The 25308-nt window shown below is 33.7% G+C and overlaps 1 protein-coding gene across 1 annotated transcript in view; it reads right to left on the bottom strand.

The window, feature by feature from the left end:
- SMCHD1 (structural maintenance of chromosomes flexible hinge domain containing 1) overlaps positions 1-25308 on the bottom strand; it is a 144587-nt gene that overhangs the window by 32241 nt on the left and 87038 nt on the right. Inside the window, exons 31-41 of the mRNA XM_080821520.1 lie at positions 25087-25166; positions 24704-24861; positions 23201-23316; positions 22028-22092; positions 12912-12999; positions 12169-12300; positions 11151-11303; positions 5624-5750; positions 5342-5461; positions 3896-3981; positions 3179-3301 (exon numbers count right to left, since the gene is read on the bottom strand). Of these exons, the coding sequence (XP_080677646.1) occupies positions 3179-3301; positions 3896-3981; positions 5342-5461; positions 5624-5750; positions 11151-11303; positions 12169-12300; positions 12912-12999; positions 22028-22092; positions 23201-23316; positions 24704-24861; positions 25087-25166 (1248 nt within the window). The remainder of the gene's footprint in view (positions 1-3178; positions 3302-3895; positions 3982-5341; positions 5462-5623; positions 5751-11150; positions 11304-12168; positions 12301-12911; positions 13000-22027; positions 22093-23200; positions 23317-24703; positions 24862-25086; positions 25167-25308) is intronic.

The following is a 25308-nucleotide window of genomic DNA, read 5'->3' as shown; positions in this document are numbered from 1 at the left end:
TTCCAAAAACAAATCTAAGCATCACAAATAAGAATCATCTTCTGCTTGTAAGAACACACTGCAACTCAGGGTAAGCAGCCACTCTCCTATTTACAAATACTTTAGTCACAACCATTCTTTTTTTTTTTTTTTAAAGATTTTATTTATTTATTTGACAGAGATCACAAGTAGGCAGAGAGGCAGGCAGAGAGAAAGGGGGAGGCAGGCAGAGAGAAAGGGGGAAGCAGGCTCCCTGCTGAGCAGAGAACCCCATGTGGGGCTTGATCCCAGGACCCTGAGATCATGACCTGAGCTGAAGGCAGAGGCTTACCCTGCTGAGCCCACCCAGGTGCCCCGGTCACAAGCATTCTTGCTCAAAGTCTAACAAGATTGAAATTTTGAGGCCAATCAAAACCTCATTTACTACACTGGTATAGTCACATTTATCCTTTATTTTTAACTGTCCATTTTGCAAAAACCTGCCCTAGCAATGAAAATATGTCACTGTTGGAAACATCACAATGTCTACTCCTGTATTCCATTTATCTAAATGTTAGTGGAATAAAGGCAAAGAGACAAGCAAAGAAACTAGTACATGTAAATTAAGATGAAAAAAGTGTTCTAGCAGAGGAAGGATTAGAAGAGGCAAATCAAAGTGATAGATCTCATTTTACATATGACCACAAGTGCTAGGACATCTATCCCTTTTGTGGTTGTTCACAAGTACACTAATTTATAAATGAGTTAATCTCCTTTTTTAAGATTTATCTATTTTGAGACAGAGAGAAAGTGTGCATGCGCATGCATGGGGTGGGGGGAGGGGGTAAAGGAAGAGAGAGAATCCTAAGTAGACTTTCCACTGAGCACGACACGGCTCTATCTCACAACCCCCTGATCATGACTGCAGCTAAAATTAAGAGTCAGATGCTTAACCAACTGAGCCACCCAGGCGGCCCATAGGGTAATTATATCTAAGTAAAGCTATGAGTGGACGCTCTCACTAGGCTCCTTAACATTACACTTTCTCCTTAAACTTTCAGGTGATACAAAGTATATATACAGTATTTTCTTTTCGGAAAGGAGACATCAGCTCAGTATTTTCACTTGTGTACCATATACAATGTTCTGTTCATTCAAGCCTTTACTACCTTTTCAGCTTCTTTGAGCCTACCCTAGCCATTTTTTATGGATGTTATGAATTTTTCCTCAGGGATAGGAGATAAATGGCAATTAAATGAAAGAAATACAGATCGGATTTCAAGGTATTTGGAATTAAGGAGGGCAAGACTAAAACATCCAAGGTATATTTATAATTATAAAAATAAAAGCAAAACACATTATATAGTCTAGGTGGAAATCTCCTCTTGTCCCTTACTCCATTCCATAATTATTTATTCTAGTTTTAGAATAAATACCAGGAAGAACTTTTTAAAAGAGGAATCAATGAAGATTAAGCATGATTTGAAGGGAGTGGAAAACTTTCTCTTGATGGTTAGGAGAGGGTTCATACTCTGAGAGGACAGAGGAGAACCTACATAAAATGAGATTTCAAAGATTTCCCCCAGATTTTTAAAAGGAAAGACTTTAAAATATATTTCTTCTGCTAAAATGTATTTTATGCTTTGGTAAAATTTTACCTATTAAGAATTTTGTATCAAATAAACACTGAAAGTGGAATGTCAGTACCTAAAAGCAGGCTAACTATAGATATCTATATGCTTAAATAGTAGGACTGCTTCTTTTATAAAGACTGCTTCTTTCTGTAAATTCTTAAAATTGGTCTGAGGAAAAACAATTTTAAAAAATACAAATCAGAATCTTGTTTTTCAATTTATAAATTTACATCTTAATTTTTCAATTTTCATATTTGGGGTTTAAATAATAATGCAACATGGTTTCAATATTTAACATGGCTACACACTTTTAGAGTAACCAGTTTCCTCTATTTTTACTGTGTAGTTGGCTTGTAATGTTAGGGAGCCACTTATAAAGAAACTACAACAGACTCTGGAGTCAGGGAAACCTTGATTTACATCTAAGTTCTGCCCCTTACTAACTATATATTGACAATTCAGTTCTCTGAATTTCAATGTCCTCATGCAAAAACTAGAAACATTAAAAAACTCACATAGTGGTTATAAAAGTAGTATGTACATAGCCATAAAGAACAGTGATTAACAATCAGACTTTGGAATCAGACTGCCTGGTTTTGAGTCTGCACTCTGCCATTTACTTGCTTGCTATGTAATCTTGAGCAAGTTTTTTCAAATCTTTCTGTACCTCAGTTTCAGTTTCCTCAGTTTTAAAACAGAGGTAAAAGCAGAAGGGGGAAATGTATATTAAATGGCAAAGTTTAAGAAGTAAAACACAGATACATATAATACCACAAATCTTAATACCATCAAAAACTGGTGCTGGGGACACCTGTAAGAAACACTTTCTAGGGGTGCCTGGGTGGCTCAGTCGCTAAGCGTCTGCCTTCAGCTCAGGTCATGATCCCAGGGCCCCACATCAGGCTTTCTGCTCAGCAGGGGGCCTCCTTCTCCTTCTGCCCCTCCCCCTGCTTGTGCTTGCTTTCTCTCTCTTACTATGTTATGTAGGTAAATAAAATCCTAAAAAAAACGAAAAAACATTTTCTATAAAATAGAATGTTCAGGACTGAATAATTATAAGATAAAAATGAAAATACAATCCATTTGACAGAAGGAAAAACAGAAGCAAAGAATTAAAGAAGAAAGAATGGCACTCTTTTGGAAGTAAATATATATGAAGTTTTTTATTCATTGGTGTCTTTTCTTAAATACTAGGAGTATCCCAGAATTCACTTTCTAACAATATAAGACTCAGAAAAATTCTGATCTTTTTCTTTTGTTGTCTCACTGAAATTTGAGTCACATGGAAAGGTCTTGGTTACCTATGAAGTTGTATGACATGAAAGCATCTGAGTAGATAACAAGCCTTGGACTGAGACATGTTGATTTCTGCCGCAGCCCTCAACAGTAAATAAGAATTATGGAGCTGTGCATTTCAGCTTTAAATTCTGCCAAATCCCTGGGATTGTAACAAGAACAACTAATTTATGGGAAAAATGAAAAAGTACAAAGAAATGGACATTATTATTGAAATGTCACTTTAAAACACATTTTAGACAAAGCAACATAATAAAATGTACTGCCTCTTAATAGGCTTAAACACAAACCTTTCCCAAAACATCTCCACTGCCTTTAGTATAGTTTGGAAGAGTACATGATCTTCTCGGTTTTTTCCTCAGTTCTTCCTGTTCTGATAACTTTCTTTTCAAAAGTGCTTCAATGTGTGGCATCTGTAATTTGTAAAGAAAAATTAACTACAAGGCAATTACTCCTGTACTAGACAGCCATAATGACAGCTGAGAAAAATCAATAATTTGGACAACTCAAGAACATAAAGTTATTAAACAGGCATTACTTTAAAAGAATGTGGTTATAGTGATGCAAAGCTTTCACCTTACTGACTTTATCTTAGTTAGGAAATACACAACCTACAATAGGACTTCTTTGCAACTGAGTTATACACATAAAAAAAGTTAAGTTTTTAAAAAACTCTATTGTCACTTTCTCTCATTTTCTTTGCCACCACATATACTGGTTATAACTTATGAAGTCCCTTCAATGAAGTTCTCAAATGGGTATATTATTAATTTCATCTACTGGGATCATTAGATTAGAAATACAAACAGTAATTTCTTTGAGAAAAGTATTCTATCATTTTGTTGGCCCCTTCTAATGTCTAGTAAGTGACTAGACTATAATCCACATGTCTTGGAACCCCTCAAAGCAAAAGTGCCCATAACACTGGAAATAAAAAGTGAGTGATAAAAAAAATTACGGACTAGAATTTAATTAAGAAAAATCTTTCACATACATGGAAACTATACCTGTTGTGTTGTAGGAATGTCAATATTATGTGTTTTTAGTTCATTTTGCAACTGAGCCTCTTTTAATTTTGCTTCTTCAACTTGGCCTAAAATTAAAAACAAAAAGCAAACAAACCTGCATCAATTTGTAATAATCTCCAAAATATGGTTTTCGAAAAATATTTTCAATCTCTTGGGTTTTTTCTCCTTGTAATGACTGATGCTAAAGTAAAAAAACCCAAGTGACTATTTTAGAAATTCAAAATGAAACTAAGTCTAAAATTAAGATTTGGATCTAACACACAAAAATGAGAAACAAAATCTGGTTTTAAAAAACCAAAATTTGGTTTTAAGGTAGTTAAGGAAGATATTATATATATTAATACTGCAAACTCCAAGAGAAATTGTTTAATCCTAATCCACATGACTATATGTAACATACATAATCGCATACGGTTGTGACAAGAACCAAATAAGACTATATATATATATATTTACTTATTTTTTTAAATTGACAGACAGAGATCACAAGTAGGCAGAGAGGCAGGCAGAGAGAGAGAGGGGGAAGCAGGCTCCCCACTGAGCAGAGAGCCTGATATGGGGCTTGATCCCAGGACCCTGAGATCATGACCTGAGCCGAAGGCAGAGGCTTAACCCACTGAGCCACCCAGGCGCCCCCAAATAAGACTTTATAAAAAGAATCTTTAGTGCTACTACTGATGTATTATCTCATCATCCTGCTTAGCTCCCATTATCCTCTAAATATCATTGGATATACAAAAGTGAGTACTTTGAGGCAGGCAGTACATTTGTCAGTTAATAGATCAAAATTTCAACTATGTAATTAACACAAATACAAAACCATAGCAAAAAAAAAATCTGACAAATGGAAAAAGAAACCACAATTTGGCAAATGCCTTGTTTTAATGGTCTATAAAGTTTATTAAAAATTGCAACAAACATTGTGCATTGACTTAAAAATAAAGTTACATATTTCTATATAGTGTGTGCTGCCCTATACAGCTCCATAGTGTGACATACTGCAGGTATTTTAAGTAAAATACACATAGTCCCATGATTCAAATTGAAAATCAAATTACATGTCACTTCCCCAGTAATACTGTCTCTCAATACCTTCAGCCAGGACTTGGAATTAGATATAAACATTACCATCATGTCAAAAGCCTTAATTTTCCACAGAGATTTCTAATAAAAAAAAATCTCAAATTTTTATAGGTAAGCAGGATATAAATTTATTTAAACTGATGGAATACATCATTAGATCAAATGACAAAGAATATAAGCAATCATTACTGCCTTACTTCCTTACAACATTACTGAAGTGTTTTACAGTTTATTTGTAGTCCAGGAAAGTAGACAATTTTTGTGTCTCATGATCTCAATCTTCTGTCTTACCATTTCCCCAAAGCCTAATTTTTTACTACATTTGAATGCAAAATGACTTACACTTCATTTCATCAAGAAGTTGATTGCTGGCTTCAAATAAACTTCTATACATTGTAATATTCTTAGATAACTGGTCCTTTTCTTTTGTAAGTGCTGCCATTTGTTGCTGCTTCTTAACATCTAAGAAAAACATTCAGATCATTCAAACAATTCTAAAATTGTGACCTCTCCAAAGCATGTTATATCATGATTAGGTAACTAATAAATACCCTGTTAACGGAAAGCAAAAATAAAAAAGTGCCTCAAACATAAGGAAAATCCTCTATTTTCCTAAAAACTTACCATTGTAAAACATAAATGGTAGGATATATGGTTCTAATGTTCTTGACAGAGCTGGTAGCTGAGGCTCAAATATAATAAAATATTCAGTACTATCCCTTCCAGGACTATTTTCTGCCAGCACTAGATTCTGTAAAAAGAAAAGAGCAGTTAGGGAAAACAAGATTTAAAATAGTATTTGTCAACATATAAATGTTATGTATCTCATTGTATGTTTCCAAGTTAAGTGGTAAATTTTAAAGACAATAGGCATTGACTGATCCTTAAGATTCATTAACATTCATTAAAACATCAGAACCACTCAAGACATAAAACCTTACCTCTTGGTATTGGTTTGAAAGCCAAGTGATCTTATCAATGAATAGATTACACAAAAATTATATGTAATAGACAATTATTTTTTAAAAAAAGTATCTTTTCCTTTGGAGCAAAAGTTTCAATGGCCACTTACTATCTTGACCTGCAGTCTTTTTGATGCCAACCTTTAAGAAGTTGAAGAAGTGTTGAAACACCTTATGGCATAAAAGTTATAAAAACAATCACAAAGACATGCCCAAAGCCCAATGCTGAGTTTAAGTTACAGCTGTTACCATGGAAGTAGACCCACCAGTCCCAGGTGACCAAACAAGAGGTACTAAAAAGCTCCAAAGATTTTTTTTTTAAATTGTATTGTCTTCATTAATGCACATACAAAACACTTTTAATACAATTTAGCTTAAGATCACAGCATATAACAAGTAAAGAATACAAATATATTTACATCCTAAATTATTTTAACATTCTTTACAGAAAACAATAGATACTAGCTATTTTATTTTTTAGACCAGTACAATTCATAGATAGAGAAGTAGAATTTTTAAAAAAATCTAAATCCATAAAACGCTGTAGGACAATTCATGAAATGAAATTATAAATTACAGGTAACAATTCTTTTCTTTCCAAGAAATACAGACTACAAGCCCACCATTAAACCAAACTACAATCACACTTAGTTTCTGAAAGCTATTTTCAATGTATTTACATGAATATAAACACATTAAAAATAAAACACTGTTCACATTTTTAAAACGTACACTTTATAGTTCAGCAGTTTGCTACCAGAAATCAATCCAATTTGTTGATCAATGCAGGTGAATGTCTAGACACCAATTTGTAAAATTTATGCACAGTATAAGTAGATGGTACTATATCCTTTCACTTAAAATTGCTTAAAAATTTTTAACTACTAATTATATAGCAGAGAAAATATCTTTCAGTATTTCTCTGGGTGTTTCTTAGAATAATGAGAAAAGGACTCATCAAAAACAGTTTATTTTAATAGGTAATATCAAATTTCCCCTCAAAAAGCCTGTCAATTTATCTTCTCATCATTAGTGTGTAAGACTATCTAGTTTCCCTGAAGCTGGCCAATACTTCATTATCAAGTTCTTTCCCCCCAAGTTTTTTAATCCCAAAATGGATTAAAAGGAACCAGTCATTTAAATTAGCATTTCCCTGATTGGTACTGAAGTCATGCTTCTTGTTTACTGGTCCTTTATACTTTCTCTTCTATTAACTGCTTGTTCATATTCTTCTCTATGTTTTACTTTAAAAATTACTTTATTTTTCTTACATTTATTTTTCTACTAAACTGTCTTTTTTCTTATTGATTTGCAGGAAGTTCTTTAGGAGATTTAAAAATATGTTTAATGTACCTAGTCAAATATTGGTGTGTGGGCATAGCAATATTTCTACATAATTAAAAACATTTTTTTTTATTGTATGGTAGATAATGAATCTCTCTACATACCCACCACCCAGGGTCAATAATTATCAATATATTGCCATTGTTCTTTTAATTCTGTTTAAGATATGGTTATAATAAAAGTTTTAAATTTTTTTGTAGTTAAATATAAAATCTTTTCCTTTATGTCTTAAGGAGGCCTTTCCTATTTCAGAGGTTTATACTTTGCAATCTCTGATGCATAACTTACCAAGGAGAAACATAAAAGAAATGAAAAGAACTGGAGTCCATAATTGGATCCAAGCACAAATGGGAATTTGGAATATGAGAAATGAACAAATACACAGCAGAATAAAACTGAGACACCTTTTTTTAGAAATTTCCAGATCTAAGTAAGCAAATAATATAGAGAATCTGAAAATAATTAACAAACTTGAACAGTAAGTTTAGATTATAACTTAAAGAAAACAGTACACATTCTTTTCAAGCAAACATGGAACATTTTGATTATGTCCTGAGCCAATAGTTCCTAAATGTTCATATTGTTGAGAATTACCTGCTTGCTAAATAGGAGCCCGGAGCCCTAACCTAGACTTACTAAATCAATGTATAAGTCAGAAGCCAAGGAGGACTCAACAGTTTTTTTGTTGTTTTTTTTTTAAAGATTTTATTTATTTGACAGACAAAGATCACAAGTAGGCAGAGAGGCAGGCAGAGAGAGAGAAGGACTCAACAGTTTTCTGCTTGATATTCAGTGTGGTATTAGGAACCTCTAGTGGAAATTCATATGTATGACACGAAGCCTTGATTCTACATGCAGCTGCAAGGAAACAGCTTAAGTCACCATCTTAACCTCACAAATGTATATAGCTGGGGGTAGCAATTTCAAATGCCTACAAGGGGCTGGGGGTGGGGCGACTGCCGAGGAAACAGGACAAAGTTACGGTAGGCTAGGTGTATTCTTCCAGCCCAAACTTACTTTTGCCTGTTTAACCTGTCTCCCTTTGTCTTTGTTCAACATGTGGCTTTCATTACCTAATTTTTGTTAGGGTACAATAAAATTTCCCTTTACTCTCTACTGTAGTAAAAGTGAAGGAACAAGTGTGAAAACAAGTAACAAATAACACTTGCCCTCAGTGTCAAGAGATGAAAGGAAGTGACATGAATACAAATGACCAGAAAATCTTTCTGCAGTAAGAGAATCATGGCCTAGTATTGCCAGGTTTTTAGAATTCTCCAAATAAATCAGAAATGCAGACTGTTACATTAAAAACTCTAGAACTTTAAATACTGGAAACTGAGTGAGATAAAAACATTGGGGGTAGAGGGATGGGGTAATTGGGTGATGGACACTGGGGAGGGAATGTGCTGTAATGAGCACTGGATGTTATATAAGACTGATGAATCAGGGGCGCCTGGGTGGCTCAGTGGGTTAAAGCCGCTGCCTTCGGCTCAGGTCATGATCCCGGCGTCCTGGGATCGAGCCCCGCATCGGGCTCTCTGCTCAGCAGGGAGTCTGCTTCCTCCCTTCTCTCTCTGCCTGCCTCTCTGCCTACTTGTGATCTGTCTGTCAAATAAATAAATAAAATCTTTAAAAAAAAAAAAAAAAGACTGATGAATCAGACCTGTACCCCTGAAAAAAATACATTATATCATTAAATAAGTTTAAATTAAAAAAAAAATGCTGTAGGGGTGCCTGGATGGCTCACTCAGTTGGGCGTCCAGCTCTTGGTTTCAGCTCGGGTCATGATCTCAGGTCCTGGGATGGGCACCTTGTGGGGCTCTGTGCTCAGTGGGGAGTCTGAGGATTCTCTCTCCCTCTCTCTCCCTGCCTCAACCCTTCCTCATGCTCTCTCTCCCGAATAAATAAATCTTTTAAAAAAGGGCGGGGAGTCGCCTGGGTGGCTCAGTTGCTTAAGCGGCTGCCTTTGGCTCAGGTCAATCCCAGGGTCCTGTGATCAAGCCCCATGTTTGGCTCTCTGCTAGAGTGGAGCCTGCTTCTCCCTCTGCCTGCTATTACCCCTGCTTGTGTTCATTCTCTCTCTGCCAAATAAATAAAATCTTAAAAAAAAAAAAAAAAGAAATGCTGTAATGGTCTCTCACTGATAGACCAACACATCTACTGTAAGGCAGGTGCAAGCTGTCAGGCTCCCCAATTGTAGGCCTAATGTTATTAAAACAATGCGGTATTAGCACTGGTTTAGATATAAAGATGAACGATGACAATAATAAAAAAAATAAAAGAAAGGTGACACTCCAAAGTAAAAAAATGGATAATTATTCAATAAATAATATCAAGAAATTAGGTTAGTGAATTTTAAAAAAATGCAAAAATAAAATCCAGATAAATCAAAGATTAAAGGGGTAAGAATACTAGGGCAGGAACTGTGAATTCAATCCTTCCTCCACTCCAATACAAACAAAGCTAAAATCTAAAGGACAAACTCAGGAAAATGTACTTATGTACAAAAGAGCATGAATATCTTTAACATAAAATTTAAGAAAATGATGAACATTACAAAAGAAAAAGCATCAAGGGACAATCCTAAAAAGATTAAGAATAAGAACAATGTTCAACCTTACTAGTAACAAAGTATTTTTTGAAATATAGGCAACTTGGGTTAGAATTCCAAAAATCATTCATATTTAGAGTTGGTGACATTATGTCAGACAACACACATATTTCTGGTGGGAGTAAAAACTGAACAGCAATTGGCAATAACTAACTACCAGAAAGCTTAAAATGAACATATCTTGCCACCAATTCTACTTCTAGTAATTTCTTTTTTTTTTTTTTTAAGATTTTATTTATTTGACAGAGAGAGATCACAAGTAGGCAGAGAGGCAGGCAGAGAGAGAGAGGAGGAAGCAGGCTCCCTGCCGAGCAGAGACCCTGACGCAGGACTCAATCCCAGGACCCCGAGATCATGACCTGAGCCGAAGGCAAAAGCTTAACCCACTGAGCCACCCAGGAGCCCTTACTTCTAGTAATTTCTTAAAGAAACAATCAGACATATGCAAAAGGATACACACAAGAAGAAACCTGATGAAAAGCACTGTTGATAACAACTAGTTTTGGAAAGAAACTAAATTTCCACTCAGGATTGATCAAATAATTATGATCATCAATACAATGATGTGGGTTTATACATACCAATAAAGACATCAAAGATGTGTTAAATAAAATTTTTATAAGAGCAGAGTTCTATTATATTAATGAGATTTTACATTCCACCCATGTATATAAATCATATACACACAGGGTATCCATGCAGTATTTGTGTATATATAGAAAAGTCTGGAAGATAAGTAATTAAATTGCTAATCATTACCTCTGAAGGGTGATAAAATAGTGATTATTTTTTAAGTGTTTGCATTGTGTATTTTTTATACAACTAAAAATTTCCATTTTGAAAAAAAAGAGTAACAAAGATAAGCTGCTTTGTTAATTTTTTCTCTATATGTATACATTTTACCCAGGCTATGTTATATTCTGTTTCTATCCACAGAATGGTAAATTTTAAATATATGAATACATGAATGTATTATCACTGAAGCTAAAAATCATTACAGAGAGAACAGTCATCCACAGGGAAAAAGAGGTTCTTGCTCAAAATAATAATAATCCCGGGGGTTTAATTTGTAATAGTTTACAGCAAAATCACAAAGTATTTCCACTCACTTTCTAATTTAATGGTAAACTTAGAATATTTTCATAGTTATACATACAAAAGAATAGGTATTATAATACTGTGGTTTAAACTATTAAATACAGTAATGTTTTCTATCAGAAGATGTAAAAATTACCGTAATTTCAGCTGAACCTTTCACAAAGGGAAATTCAAGTGTTCTCACTTTCCCGATAAACAGTGGTGTATCCGTATCTTCCTCATTAGAACCTTTAATGGTAGCTACTACAGTGCCAACCAAATCAATTCCAGTATGATTGTTATAGTCATCCTTCAAGTAAACAATAAAAAACTAATTAGAAGAACAAGAAGGTTAAATCCAGAAAAGGACATGATCATATCAGAAAACACAATATAAGCTCTAAATATTAAATTATCCTGGTCATTCTTATTCCCAAGCACAGAATTCAGTTCTCAGATTAAGAGCTCCAAAGGCAGGAAATAATCTCAGGCTTCCATCTAATATAATGACTTATAATTTTCTATATCAAAAGGACTCCCATTTTAAAATTCCACCTTGTTACATACTCTTAGCATCTACTGATAAAAGGGGGAAGAGAAGAATGATTCACTTGTCTAAAACACCAAAACACACACACACCTCAACACAAAAAATTGAAAGAAGTATCCCACCAGGAAAATTTCACACAAAGGTGAAATCTCACTACTATGTTTTACATGCTTCTAATAATATACTTGGCAGCTTTATTGCTGCTTATTCTTCCAGTAATCAGAAGCTTTGAGGAGCTTACTATGATTCAATCATCAGAGCAGATCTCTTAAAAATAATTACTTCCTTCTTTCTCATTAGTGAAACGGACACTGAGGATTCAATTGACCTCACACAAATTTGTAATACATACTGGAAATAGGGGATTAAAGAAAGGTATGTATTAAGGTAGGCAGGCAAATTTCTGCATTTTTGAGTGTGTTCTACTTGGTATACCTGGATGTACTATATGTATATATTCTCTGTATTAAAATGCAAAGGTGTTTATAAATATTTCATTCATCCACACAAATTTTCCCTATAACCTTAAACTGAATAATTAAGATCTGACTCTATAAGTAACTATTTTGCACACTAGAAATAATTTTTGCTACTCTTTGCAACTTTGGAAGTAAATAAACATTACCGTAATAGTAAGATGTAAATCTTTGACCAAGGTCCTACTGGCAACTGAGCGAACATTTGAAACAGCTGGTGTAGCTGGCTGAATTTTAGGAACTAACTTCACAGGTTGATTAGGCAGAACATCAACTATAATCTTACAAAACAAAAACAGCATTGCGATTAACAATATACTGATGGTTCGGTATTTAAGAGTAAGACAAGACATAATGCTAGCATATACTAAATAAAATGCAATCTTACTTTCTGAAATAGATTTCCATTAATCTCCTAAATCTAATCAACTTACTTTTTAAAATTAAAAAAAAAAAAAACGTTTATCAGAGATAAACTTAGGTTGTTAACAGCCATCTAAGAACAAATTTAGGGGATTTCAAAATACGGTCATTTGGTACACTAACCTATTGAATGGCAATGATGTATATCAAAACTACCTTAAACTTCATTATCCAGAATTCTAATACACAAAATGTTATTAAACTGAAAAATTTTCATGTATGGTTGACAGAAGCAACCTTACCATGATATACACGAAAATGCTTACTGGACTCTTCAAAATAAAGAGAAATGGAAAAATAACTTCCGCAAATGGTCATATTCATCAACATATACTCCTAAAATTACATTATTTGTATTTTTATTATAATTAATTGCATCCAATAATTAATTCACTTTTAAACAAAACCATTTCATTTCTATACTAACCAAGAAAATGTAAAACTATGGTATATAAAAGAGTAAGCAAACCTGTTCACTGTTAAGAATATTTGCTTTATCCATCATAAACCCAAACTGGATACAGTATGTTCCCACTTTGTTAGGAATTGCTTTATCCCTATGTTAGAAAGAAAGAGATAAGATTACTGTCAACTTTTAAATAAAGGGGGAAGGAATTCAAATCATCAACATTTCTGTTCTTTCCACAAAAAGTCAATGAATAAAAAAATAATTACTATTACTACATTTGCCTTTATTCAACAAATATTTCCTGTAATACCAGGCTTTATCAATTTTTCAAACCCAAAGACCATAAAATGAAAGCCTATGAAAACTAAGAAGAAAAAAGAAAAAGAAATCCATGAATAGCCACATCATAGTAAAACTGTTGAAAACAAAACTCAAAACAACCAAAGAAGAATGGAAATAATTACTTTTCAATGTAACAATAAGGTTGGGGTGCCTTATGGTACACCTGGTTTTGGCTCAGGCTGTGATCTCAGGGTCTTGAGATCAAGCCCTGCATCTGCCCAAGACTTTCTTCTCTACCTCTACCCCTCCCCGGACCCACACACTATCTCTCTCAAATAAATAAATCTTAAAAACAATAATAATAATAGTAAGACTGAGAGCTAACTTCTCAACATAAATGATAGGACAGTGAAGGCTGGCTTAAAAGTACTGCAAGAAAGAAACTGCCAATATAAAATTCCAGTTTCAAGAAAAGTACTCTTCCAGTACAAAGGTTTATGAGATAATTCATCACCAGCCATGTACACTACAGGAAACACTAAAGGAACTTCCTCAGATGGAAAATGATACCAAATGGAAAACCTGAGTTGCAGATTAACAGAAGAATAAATAAGAGAGTAAATCTAAATGAACACTAACTATATGAAATAATAATGTATTAATAAGTTTAACATACACAACAACAAAGGCATCTTAGTCGCAAGAGGGAAAATGATGTTTAAGTGTTCTAAGAGTCATTCACTGACCAAGGAGAGGATAAAAATGCAAATTGTCATCACACATTGATATAGTAATTTAACTATGCATGTTGTAATCTCTCAAAAAAAATCAGAGAATAATAAGACTGTATTAATATGAAATAATAATGTATTAATAAGTTTAACATACACAACAACAAAGGCATCTTAGTCGCAAGAGGGAAAATGATGTTTAAGTGTTCTAAGAGTCATTCACTGACCAAGGAGAGGATAAAAATGCAAATTGTCATCACACATTGATATAGTAATTTAACTATGCATGTTGTAATCTCTCAAAAAAAATCAGAGAATAATAAGACTGTATTAACTACCAAGTTAATAAGGAATAAAATATGATAACTAATAATAAATTCATAAGAAAAAGGAAAAAAGAATAGTAGGATCAAATAAAAAATTGTAAGACAGAGTCAAAAACAAGTGTTTTGGTAATATTTGTATGACTTAAACTTTTCACTTAAAAGATTATTTAAAAAACAATTATAGGGATGCCTGGGTGGCTCGGATGGTTAAACACCTGCCTTCCACTCAGATCATGATCTCAGGGTCCTAGGATTGAGCCCTGGGTCAGGCTCCCTGTTCAGCGGGGAGTCTGCTTCTCCCTCTGCCTGCTGCTCCCCCTGCCTGTGCTCTCCCTCTGACAAATAAATAAATAAAATCTTTAAAAAAACAAACATATAATGCCATCTGTAAATGATCACTTAAAATATAAAGATACAAAAGTCATGAAAAAAAGATACTTATACAAATCCTAGCTCTCATGATCCCTAAGGTGGCGTCTGCATGTTACTCATATGGAAAGTTGGTATACTGTTATCAAAGTAGATTTCCAAGCAAAAAGCATTAGTAGAAAAAAAGGTGAATATTTCATAGTGACAGCCAATTTAATTTGTCAGAAAAATATAATAATGTAAGTCCTATGTAAAAAATCATAGAGCCTTAAAATAACACTAACAGAACTAAGAAGGAAAATAAATCGACACCAATGATGGGAGACTTACTACACTGCTTTAAAAATAAATAAATAAATACACACACACACACACACACACACACACACACACACACACACACAATTTAAAATATATAGAAAAATTTAAATACAGAAAAATGACACCCAATGATTACTAAATTTTGAATTAGCATAACACTGTACTTTACATGCAGTTTATATGATTTTCTAGTATACATAAAATATTTACAAAAATTGACCATATGCACATACTGTTTTCCACAAAGGGAAAAACAATTATCAATTAGTTTCAAGGGAATGACAATATACAAGGCAGGATCTCTGAACACAGCGGAATTAATCTAGAAATCAATAAGAAAGAGAATAAGAAAATCCCACAATTTAGAAATTAAACAATATACTTCTGAAAAATAGCCATAGGTAGAAAATGAAATTACAATGGAAATTATAAAACACCTTGATCCAAATAATAATGAAAATACAACGTAAAAAACTTGGGAAATTTGTAGCTCTACATACATATATATGTACATATAAATACATATTTATGTATATGTGTATATATATTCATATATACATATAGTATATACAGGCCGAAAATAAATGTATTAAGCAACAATCTCAAGAAGTTTTAAAAAGACAGAAGTTGGTTCTTTGAAAAGACCTACAAAATTTACATCTCCTGGTAAGATTAATTAAGTAACAAAAAGTACAAATAGGGTGCCTGGGTGACTCAGTTGGTTAAGTGTCTGCCTTTGGTCAGATCAAGATCCTGGAGTCCCAGGACTGAGTCCCAAGTCAGGCTCCCCACTCAGCTGGGTGTCTGCTTCTCCCTCTGACTCTCCCTCCTCTTGCACTCTTTCACTCTCTTGAATAAAAAAAATATTTAAAAAAGTAAAAATAACATTAACAGTGAGAGACCACTATAGATTCTTACCTACAGACAAAATAAATTGTGAACAACAACTTTTAAAATTTAGGTAAGACTGACAAATTGAAAATTTTAAGTCACCAAAACTGACCAAAGATGACTCAGGAAATACAAATAATCATATAGCTACCGAATTTGAAGGAACTACATTCATAAATACAACCTTCCTCCCCTAAACTCCAGGCATAGATGGCTTCACAGAAGAAATCTACCAAACATTTAAGGAAGAAATTATGACAACTCTCACACAAAATCCAGAAAATAAATCAAGACATAAGGACCAATTCTCCCAGTTATTGTGGTGAGGCAATATATGACCTAGATACCAAACCTAAGAAGAATCTATAGGAAAGTGCAGGCAACCTTGACCATTAATGTAGATAGAAAAATTCCAAACAATTAGCAAAACAAATCCACCAATACATAAAAGAGGTTATTATGTATCATGATAAAATTGGGTTTACTCCAGTAATGCAAGACTGGCTGAATGAACATTCAGAAAATTAATGTTCTATATAATTAAGCACATTAAAAAAGAAAGGAAAAATATCACATATTACCCTCAATAGACAATGAAATCTAATGTCAATTCATAATAAATAGAAATTCTCTTACTGATGATTAGAAAGGAACAGTCTGATAAACGTACCTACCAATGAAAACTGGGGACTGGGAATGAAATTAGGATGATCATTCTTTTTTTTTTTTTAGACTTTTTAAAAATTTATTTATTTGACAGAGAGAGAGAGAGATCACAAGTCGGCAGAGAGGCAGGAAGAGAGACAGGGGGAAGCAGATGTGGGGCTCAATCCCAGGACTCCGGGTCATGACCTGAGCCGAAGGCAGAGACTTAACCCACTGAGCCACCCAGGCGCCCCAGGATGATCATTCTTGTGTCTATTTAACATTTTACTGTAAGTCCAAGCCAGTGCAATATGGCAAAAAAGAGAAAACGTACAATGACTAGAAAGTAATCAACCTATCATTATTCACAGACATGAATGTGAAAATATTTCGAATCCTAAAGAATCTATAAATAAAATTGGAAATTAAGGAGACTAGCAGAGATGCTGACTACAATGTTAATATATACAAATCAACTAGATTTCTGTAACCAATAACATAAAATAAAAAAATTTAAAGGATGTTGTTTACAATAGCATCCAAAATATTATCTAGGTATCATGCTAAATGAAGTAAGTGAGACATTGTATGTTAATTAACTGGAGTTAAAAACTTTTAAAAAAGGGGAAAAAAAGAAATAAGTTAGACAGGCAAATACAAAAATACTCTATTATTTCACTGATACGTAGAATCTAAAAAAACTCAAATTCGTAGACACAAAGAACAGAGTGCTCCTTGCCAAAGGCAGGAACTGGGAGATGGGCAAGATGGAGGAAATGAGCAAAGCTGGTCAAGTGGTACAAAGTTTCAGTTAAAGGACAAATAAATCCAGGGAAGTAATATGCAGCATGGTGACTACAGTTAACAACACTGTCGTGTTCGAAAGTTGCTAAGAGAGTAAGTCTTTAAAGTTTTCACTATTAAGAAAAAAAAAATTCGTAGTTATTTAAGGTGATGGATGATAACCAAACTACTATGGAAGGAAGCAGGTAATGACTGGAAAGAGCACGAGGTGGGGCTTCCCCTGTATTGGCAATCTTTTACTTCCTGACTTCAGTAGTGGTCGCACAGAAATTCACTATGGGAGAAAGTCACAAAACTGCTTATCTTTTTAACTTTATGAATTTTCTATGTTTTTAAAAGGTTTAAAAATTGATTACATGCAGGACACCAAACACAGTGACTGACATGCATTAGGAACTCAAATATTTTCATGCATTCAAATATACCCGATATATGGAAATATATTTTATTATGTCACATGTATAACTGACAGTGTACATGATTTTTAAAAATCTTTCCTTCTGACTTATCATTTCTAAATTTTTTTAAAATTTTTTTTAAAGATTTTATTTATTTTGACAGATAGAGATCACAAGTAAGCAGAGAGGCAGGCAGAGAGAGAGAGGGGAGGAAGCAGGCTCCCTGCCGAGCAAAGAGCCTGATGCAGGGCTCGATCCCAGGATCCCAGGATCATGACCTGAGCCGAAGGCAGAGGCTTTAACCCACTGAGCCACCCAGGTGCCCCTAAAATTTTATTTTTTTAATTGAAATACAGCTGACATACAATATTATATTAGTTTCAGGGGTATTCAACATTCATATACACTAGAAAGTAATCACCACCACAATAAATCTTGCTACCATCAGTCACCATACAAAGTTGTTACATAGTAACTATATCCTCTAAACTGTAGATTGCACCCTCATGTTTTATTTATAACTTCAAGTTTGCACCTTTTAACCCCCTACCTCTATTCTGCCCATTCCCCTACACAGCTAAGATTTTCATTTTTTAGAAAATTTATTTATTTATTTGTTGAGAGCAAGAGCAAGAGAGAGCACGTGCACCTGTGCACGCAAGTTGGCAGAGGGGAAGAAGGCAAGGGAGATGGGAGAGAAAATTTCAAGCAGACTCCCCACTGAGCATGGAGCCTAATGTGGGGCTCAATAGCACAGCCCTGAGATCATGACCTGAGCCGAAATTAAAACCAACTCAGTCACCTAGGCACCCCAACTTTTTTCTTTTTTTAAAGATTTTATTTACTTGACAGAGAGACACTGCAGTTTATTTATTTGACAGAGAGCGCAGCGAGAAAGAGAACTCAAGTAGGGGGAGTGGGAGAGGGAAGCAGGCTTCCCGGTGAGCAAGGAGCCCTATCCAAGGGGGCTCAATCCCAGGACCCTGGGATCATGACCTGAGCCAAAGGCAGACACTTAATGACTGTGCCACCCAGGCGCCCCCCAAGATTTTTTTTACTGAGGTGAAATTCACATAAAATAAAATTAACCATTTTAAGTGTGTAATTCATTGGCATTTGGTATATTCACATTGTTGCCCAACTGCTACTTCTTTATAGTTTTAAAATGTAGGACTATTTTTAAAAGACTTCCGAGGGGCACCTGGGTGGCTCAGTGAGTTAAGCCTCTGCCTTTAGCTTGGGTGATGGTCTCAGGGTCCTGGGATTGAGCCCTGCATGGGGCTCTCTACTCAGTAGGGTTTCTTCTCCCCCCGCCCCCCCGCTTTCTCTCTCTGCATGCTGCTCTGCCTACTTGGGAGCTCTCTCTGTCAAATAAATAAATAAAATCTTTAAGAAAAAAAAAAAAAGATTTCCTAAATGTTCCTTCTGATATCCTGGAATCCTAAAATAAGATTAAATTAAGACAAATATTTGAAATACAAGGAAGTTGCACCATTATCACACATTTTAATAGATTTATACACTAAAAGATAATTTAACGGACTGAAAGGAAGGCAGTATATGTTTTCTTGGATGTCTAAATCAGTCCCATGCAATAACATGAGTATACCTTAAAGACCTAAGGCATCGTTAGCATAGTATAAAGTAAGGACAGTGATGGTATATTTTGTTACTTGTCTGTCACAAGATAATAAAACTAAGAGTATTTAGAAACACATAGCTATCTGACATTGCCTTAACAAAAAGTGCATACTGAGAAGATCTCTCTCTTTTTAAATGAAAAGAGCATCTGTCTATGAAAGATTAAAAGGTTTTTAAAAAAACAAACTAGTCCTTTGGTACAGTTAGTCTGAATATATTAATATAACCTTATATTAATATAATAATCATGCTGACCCTACTGAATGATCACTAAAGAATTTTAAAAAGAAATTTTTGAAGGGTTTTGGGAAGACTAGAGAGTAGAAAACACAAGTACCTGTCTCCCTGTCTGGACAATAACTATACTGGCAGAATCTGTCTGATATAACTATTTTGGAACTCTGAAAGTTACTAAAAATTTGGATAGTAAGTTGCAGTTAATTTTGATCAATTTCAGCTCTTAGCACAGTAGTACTCACTCATTCCCCACCTCCCAGACCCATGGCACACAGATCTATGTCCCTGGAGCAGTGTTTACAGCTTACAGGAACCAGGGTGGGCAAAAGGACCCTATCCTCCAAATACTGGGGATCTGTGCTCTGATTGCTGCTTCTGATCAGAGGAGCAAACGAAAATGCAAATAGCCATTGTTCCTGCAGCGTCTCCACTGCTGAAGTCCTCATCCTCCAGCTGAAGTAACTTCCAGGAGACTTAAAGGGCCAGCACTCTGTCTTTCCCCTCTTCCTTTTTAGAAACCAGACATTAAAGGACATTACTGAACAACCACATGTATAGGGAAAACTAGAAAGTTTTCCTTTTTAGTTTTTAGACTACACATATCCAGAGAAAGGGTCAGAAACGACATGAGAAGACCATAAGTTTACACCTAAGGCTGATCCATGACAAAGAGCTTATAACAATCAGAAAAACAATTTTAAAAAAATTAATCCTAGCAAACCCTGGGTGAGGCAGAGAATCTGAATTCCAGTGCTACCACATTAAGAAATACAAATGTCTAGTTTTTAACAAAAAGCCACAAGACAAACGGCCATTCAAAGTAAAAACATAAGTCAACTAAAATTGTTCTTCAGACACCTGATGGCAAATATACTAGAAAAGGACTTAAAAAAAAAAACCAACCTGTCTTAAAGGTGCCTGCATGGCTTAGTGTGTTAAGCTTCTGACTCTTGATTTCAGCTCAGGTCATGATCTCAGTGTTGTGATAATGGAGCTTTAAGATTCTTTCTCTCCCTCCCCTTCTGCTCCTAACCCCTAACTCAAGCACTCTTTCTCAAAACAAGAACAACACAACAACAAACATCTATCTTAAAGATGCTCAAAGAAGTGAAGGAAAATGTGGAGAAAATAAAAGTGATGTAGAAAAAAAATGGAAATATCAATAAAGAAACAGAAAACCTAACAAGGAACCAAAAACAAATTTTGGAGCTGAAAAATACAGTAACTTCAGTGAAAATTTCAGTACAGGTATTCAAAGGCAGATTTAAGCAGGAAGAAAAAAGAATTAGTGAACTTGAAGATGATGAATATTATAGTCTGAGGAACAGAAAGGAAAAAGGACTGAATAAAAGGGAACAGAACCTCAGGGATCTCTGGGACACCAGCAAGTGTCCCCTCTCACCAGGAGAAGAGAGAACATTTGAAGAATGGCTGAAAATTTCCGAAGTTTGATGAAACACATGAATATAAATATTGAAAATGCGCAACAGATTCCAAGTAAAATAAATTCAAAGACACATACCAACACAATTATCAAACTTTCAAAAGACAAAGAGAATATGAAAAGCAGTGAGAGAGAAGTTAATCATTATATACAAGGGATTCTCAGGAAGCTAATCAGATTTCTCATCAGATAGGATGGGGGGAGGGAGTAGGCAATGGACCAGTGTATTCAAAATGTTTCAAAAAATATATATACCCTCAGCCAAGAATACTATATCCAGCAAAACCAGCCTTCAACAGTGAGGGGGAAATTAAGACATTCTCAGATAAACAAAAGCCAAGGGAATTCATTACCACTAGACCTGGCCTGCAAGAAATGTTCAAGGAAATACTACAAAGTTAAGATGAAAGAACAGACAATAACGTGAAACCACATGGAGAAACAAAGATCTCAATAAAGGTAAATTCACAGGCAATTATAAATGCTAGTATTATTGTAACAATGTTTATAATTGCACCTCTTGTTTTCTACAAGATTTAAGAGACTAATACATTTGAAGGAACAAAACTTAATCTCAAAGTTAAAAGGACATTTCTCACTTAAAAAATAAATGAAAGAAATCTTGGACATAGTTTATTCAAAGCCAACCTTCATATTTTGAAGTAGAGGTCTGGAACACAGAAGCAACAATTCCAGTGAATTCAATTCAAAGTAATGTAAGTAAACCATAAAAAAACTAGTTCCATTTGTTTTACACTTCATAACATTTAAGTTTTGAACTACAGAACTCTCCTATATAATAACATATTATAAAGTGGTCTGACAACATAACGTAATTTTTTTGGATGGCTTTCATAGTTCTGAAAGCTAATATAAAATATCACAACAGTCTTTCCCCAAACCATTTTACAAAGCTTACAAATAAAATACACATTTTCTCAAAATACTTCCTGAGAAAAATTAAGTGATATGAAGAATATTTTCTTTTCAATCATAAATTACTTTTCCCAAGTTGAGAAAACACCATAAGCCCAAAATCACTTTGTAACAAATTATGCATAAAAATATGAAATGATTTAAGAATTACCTGAAGTAGAAGCAGCCATCTTCCTTGTCGTTATCTTTTATTTTATTACAACTAAATGTTTCTGCCTAGAAAGGGAAGTAGGGGAGAAGGTGGGGAGGGAGAAATCACATTTAACATAGTATATTCAGGATGAAAACTAGTATTACCTTCACCAAATGCAAATACAGATCACATCTGGATTTACAAATACATACACATACACCTATATGTATATACCCCTACAATACAGTTTAAGGTTCAATAGTGTGATTACATGATGACATACCATTATTAAAGGGCACACAATAGATCTCCATGGGGGTGACATAGTTTTAAGTTAACCGCAGCTTAAAGGGAGAGTATAAATTTAGAAAGCTAGTTTCCTAAACAAATAATTGAAATGAACCATAAATCCTAAAGGGCACTGTTAAATTAAGACATTCGGATATGGTTTAGTTTTAAATTTGAGATTTATTTTAGATCTACACAGTCCAAGATGGTAGTGAATAACAGCTCCATGTGACTACTGAGCACTTGAAATATATCTGGTTCAAAGAGATCTAAATACACAGGAAATTTTAAAGAACCGATAACATAAAAGAATGTAAAATCTCATTTTACAATCTTTTATGTGTTTATTTAATTTATTCAATAAATTTTAAATACTGAATACATGCTGAAATGTTAATTTGATGTTAAGTTAAAACTACATTAAAATTAATTTTATTTTCTTTTTACATTTTTAATGTAGCTACTAGAAAAATATAAGTATCATGTACGTGACTTGTATTCTATTTCTATTGGACTGTGTTGCTTTAGACCCTCAAAGTGTTCTCACCACTCTACCCTTCCTTCTCTATCCTGTAAATATATCAATCATATCTCTTTACTATCTCATTTACTCTAGTAAATGGTATTCAATGGCTTTTTGCCCTATGCCACTATCCTTTGGATAATTTTAAAATGTAAAATATCTTTAAAAAGAAATATCACAATGTAGGCTACTCTTTTTCAAAGGTATCAACACTTAATTTTGAGATAGATTCTGATATATTTTTAAAATCTCAAGTGATGAAGTGGGTTAATGTCTAGTTCTCCAGCATATGCACAGTGCATTTTTACATTAAGTTACATTTAATTTTAAGTTAAATGTAAGAGCTACTTTTAACTTCTACAATGCTTTCCAGAACTCACATTTGCTGGTGGTCGGTTCCCACTGTTAGACAGCTGCCACATTTTCATGGAAATACGTGCTGGATTAATATTTTTAATGATACTGTCATCTTCAGAAATAACAGTAATCATAAAATCTGTCATGGTGAATATTAAAAAATTATTTTCTAGTTCACTTAATAGATTTGGTTAAATAATTCTATGTCTTAAAATGTACATCTTGTTTAAATATTAATGAGATTCTGAAGAAAACAAAACTTTTCAGTAATCAGCATTCCACAATAATCTGTCTATAAAAACATACTAGTCAAACTAGTCAAAACATACTAGACAAACAACTCTCTTTAGTGTTACATCTCCTCCAGAAATCTAACACACACATCTTTGCTATTATTATTCCCTTGTCTTATTTTCACAGTCTGCAATGCTGCAAGTTCTACTAAGCAAGACCAAAAAGGTCAGACTGTGGATACTCAGCAACCTACATAAAGGCAATCAGTCATAAATCCTTATGCTTTACGTATTCTGAGAATACAGTGTTTATTTTGTCTTATGCTTTTCAATAGCATACAGCAGCTAAACTATTATTACATACAGTATTTCCCTTATGTTTAACATTTATTTGGCATCCATATGATGGATATAATTTTTTAATCACAGGAAACAGGTCTTATCTTCCAAAACATTTAAAATTATGAGTATAAAATTATAAAATATATTTTTATATTTTATTATAAAATAAAATTATGAGTATATATGTATATATGTACATACATACATATATATGTGTATGAGTATACATGTAACTTATTAAAAATGGTTTATTTTCTAATCTAAATTTTTTGGTCTGCTTGCTTCTACTGCTTGTAACTATGTATAGGTATGTAGGAAAATAGAGGTCTTCAAGAAAATTACCTGTAATAAATACCATCTCCCATTGACTTGGCACCTGGCCACATTCCACTGAAATTTTTTGCTTACTTAAGTGTCTCCTGCATTAGACAGAACTCACTGGAAACTGTCATATACATCATTGGAACTAAGAGCCCAATATTATAGTGCCTGGACATAGCAGATATTTAGGAAACTTTTTTTGGTCTGAAATATCTTTAATCATGAATTCTGATGTGATGTATTTTCATCCAAATTAAGTTAAGCAATCCTGGTTCTATTTGGTTGAAGATGACATTACAATCTATTTAGCAGAACCCACATAGTTCTTGCCATTTAGCAGTTCACGTCTCTTTTGCAGAATTTCACAATCCAATGAATGGACAATCACAAACTCAATTACAACAGGTTCTCAGTTTATGAAGAAACTTTCAGTTTATTCTTGACCATTAAGGGAATGTAGGACATAGAGATGAAAGAAGACAAAGCTAAGTCAAATGTACTTTCTTTGCCATTTAAAAGACTATTGCAGGTTTGCTTTTTTATCATGCTGAACATCTAGGATAATTTATTCCATTAATGTAAAAAGCAAATTATCATTACAAATTAATTTGAGATTTGTGACTTACTCACCAGTGAAAATACTCCCTGCTAAAAAGGAAGCATCCTTGTCATATTTAACATTGAGACGAATAGGTTTTTCAGGATCTGGAAGAATCATTAACTTAATTATAGGTCCTTCTATGATATTCTTGTTATAGATGGCTCTAACCTGCATGATATGTTCTCCTCTAACAAGGCGGAAAAAAAGAGATAAAGGATTCAAATTACGTTAATTATAACTTAAAAATTCTAAGACGGTTTATACAAAGCTTAACTCATTTAAAAAACCTCTCTATTCCTGTTTAGTTACATTTTCTAACACTAAATAGAAGGCTAATTATTACTCTTAACTTCAAGGAATAAGAAAAATCAATCTCTGTAGTACTAATACTTATCAAACTTTTGGTTCTTACCTAGGGGCATAAACACTGAACACTCCCAAATTAGCCCTGCCCCGTTCATCTGTTTTATGCTGTTGGTTTGAAGGAGTGAGCTAAAAACAAGACAAAACAAAACAGTTAATTAGAAAATTCTAGAGATCAAATTCTTTTCCTCTCTTACAATGTTCTTTTCTTCCAATACTATTTTAAAAATTATATTTGCACACACTTCTATAATCTTTAATTTCCTAATCT

Source organism: Martes martes, assembly GCF_963455335.1.
Source record: "Martes martes genome assembly, chromosome: 13".
NCBI classification, from domain to species: domain Eukaryota; kingdom Metazoa; phylum Chordata; class Mammalia; order Carnivora; family Mustelidae; genus Martes; species Martes martes.
This window is presented reverse-complemented; position numbering and strand designations above follow the sequence as displayed.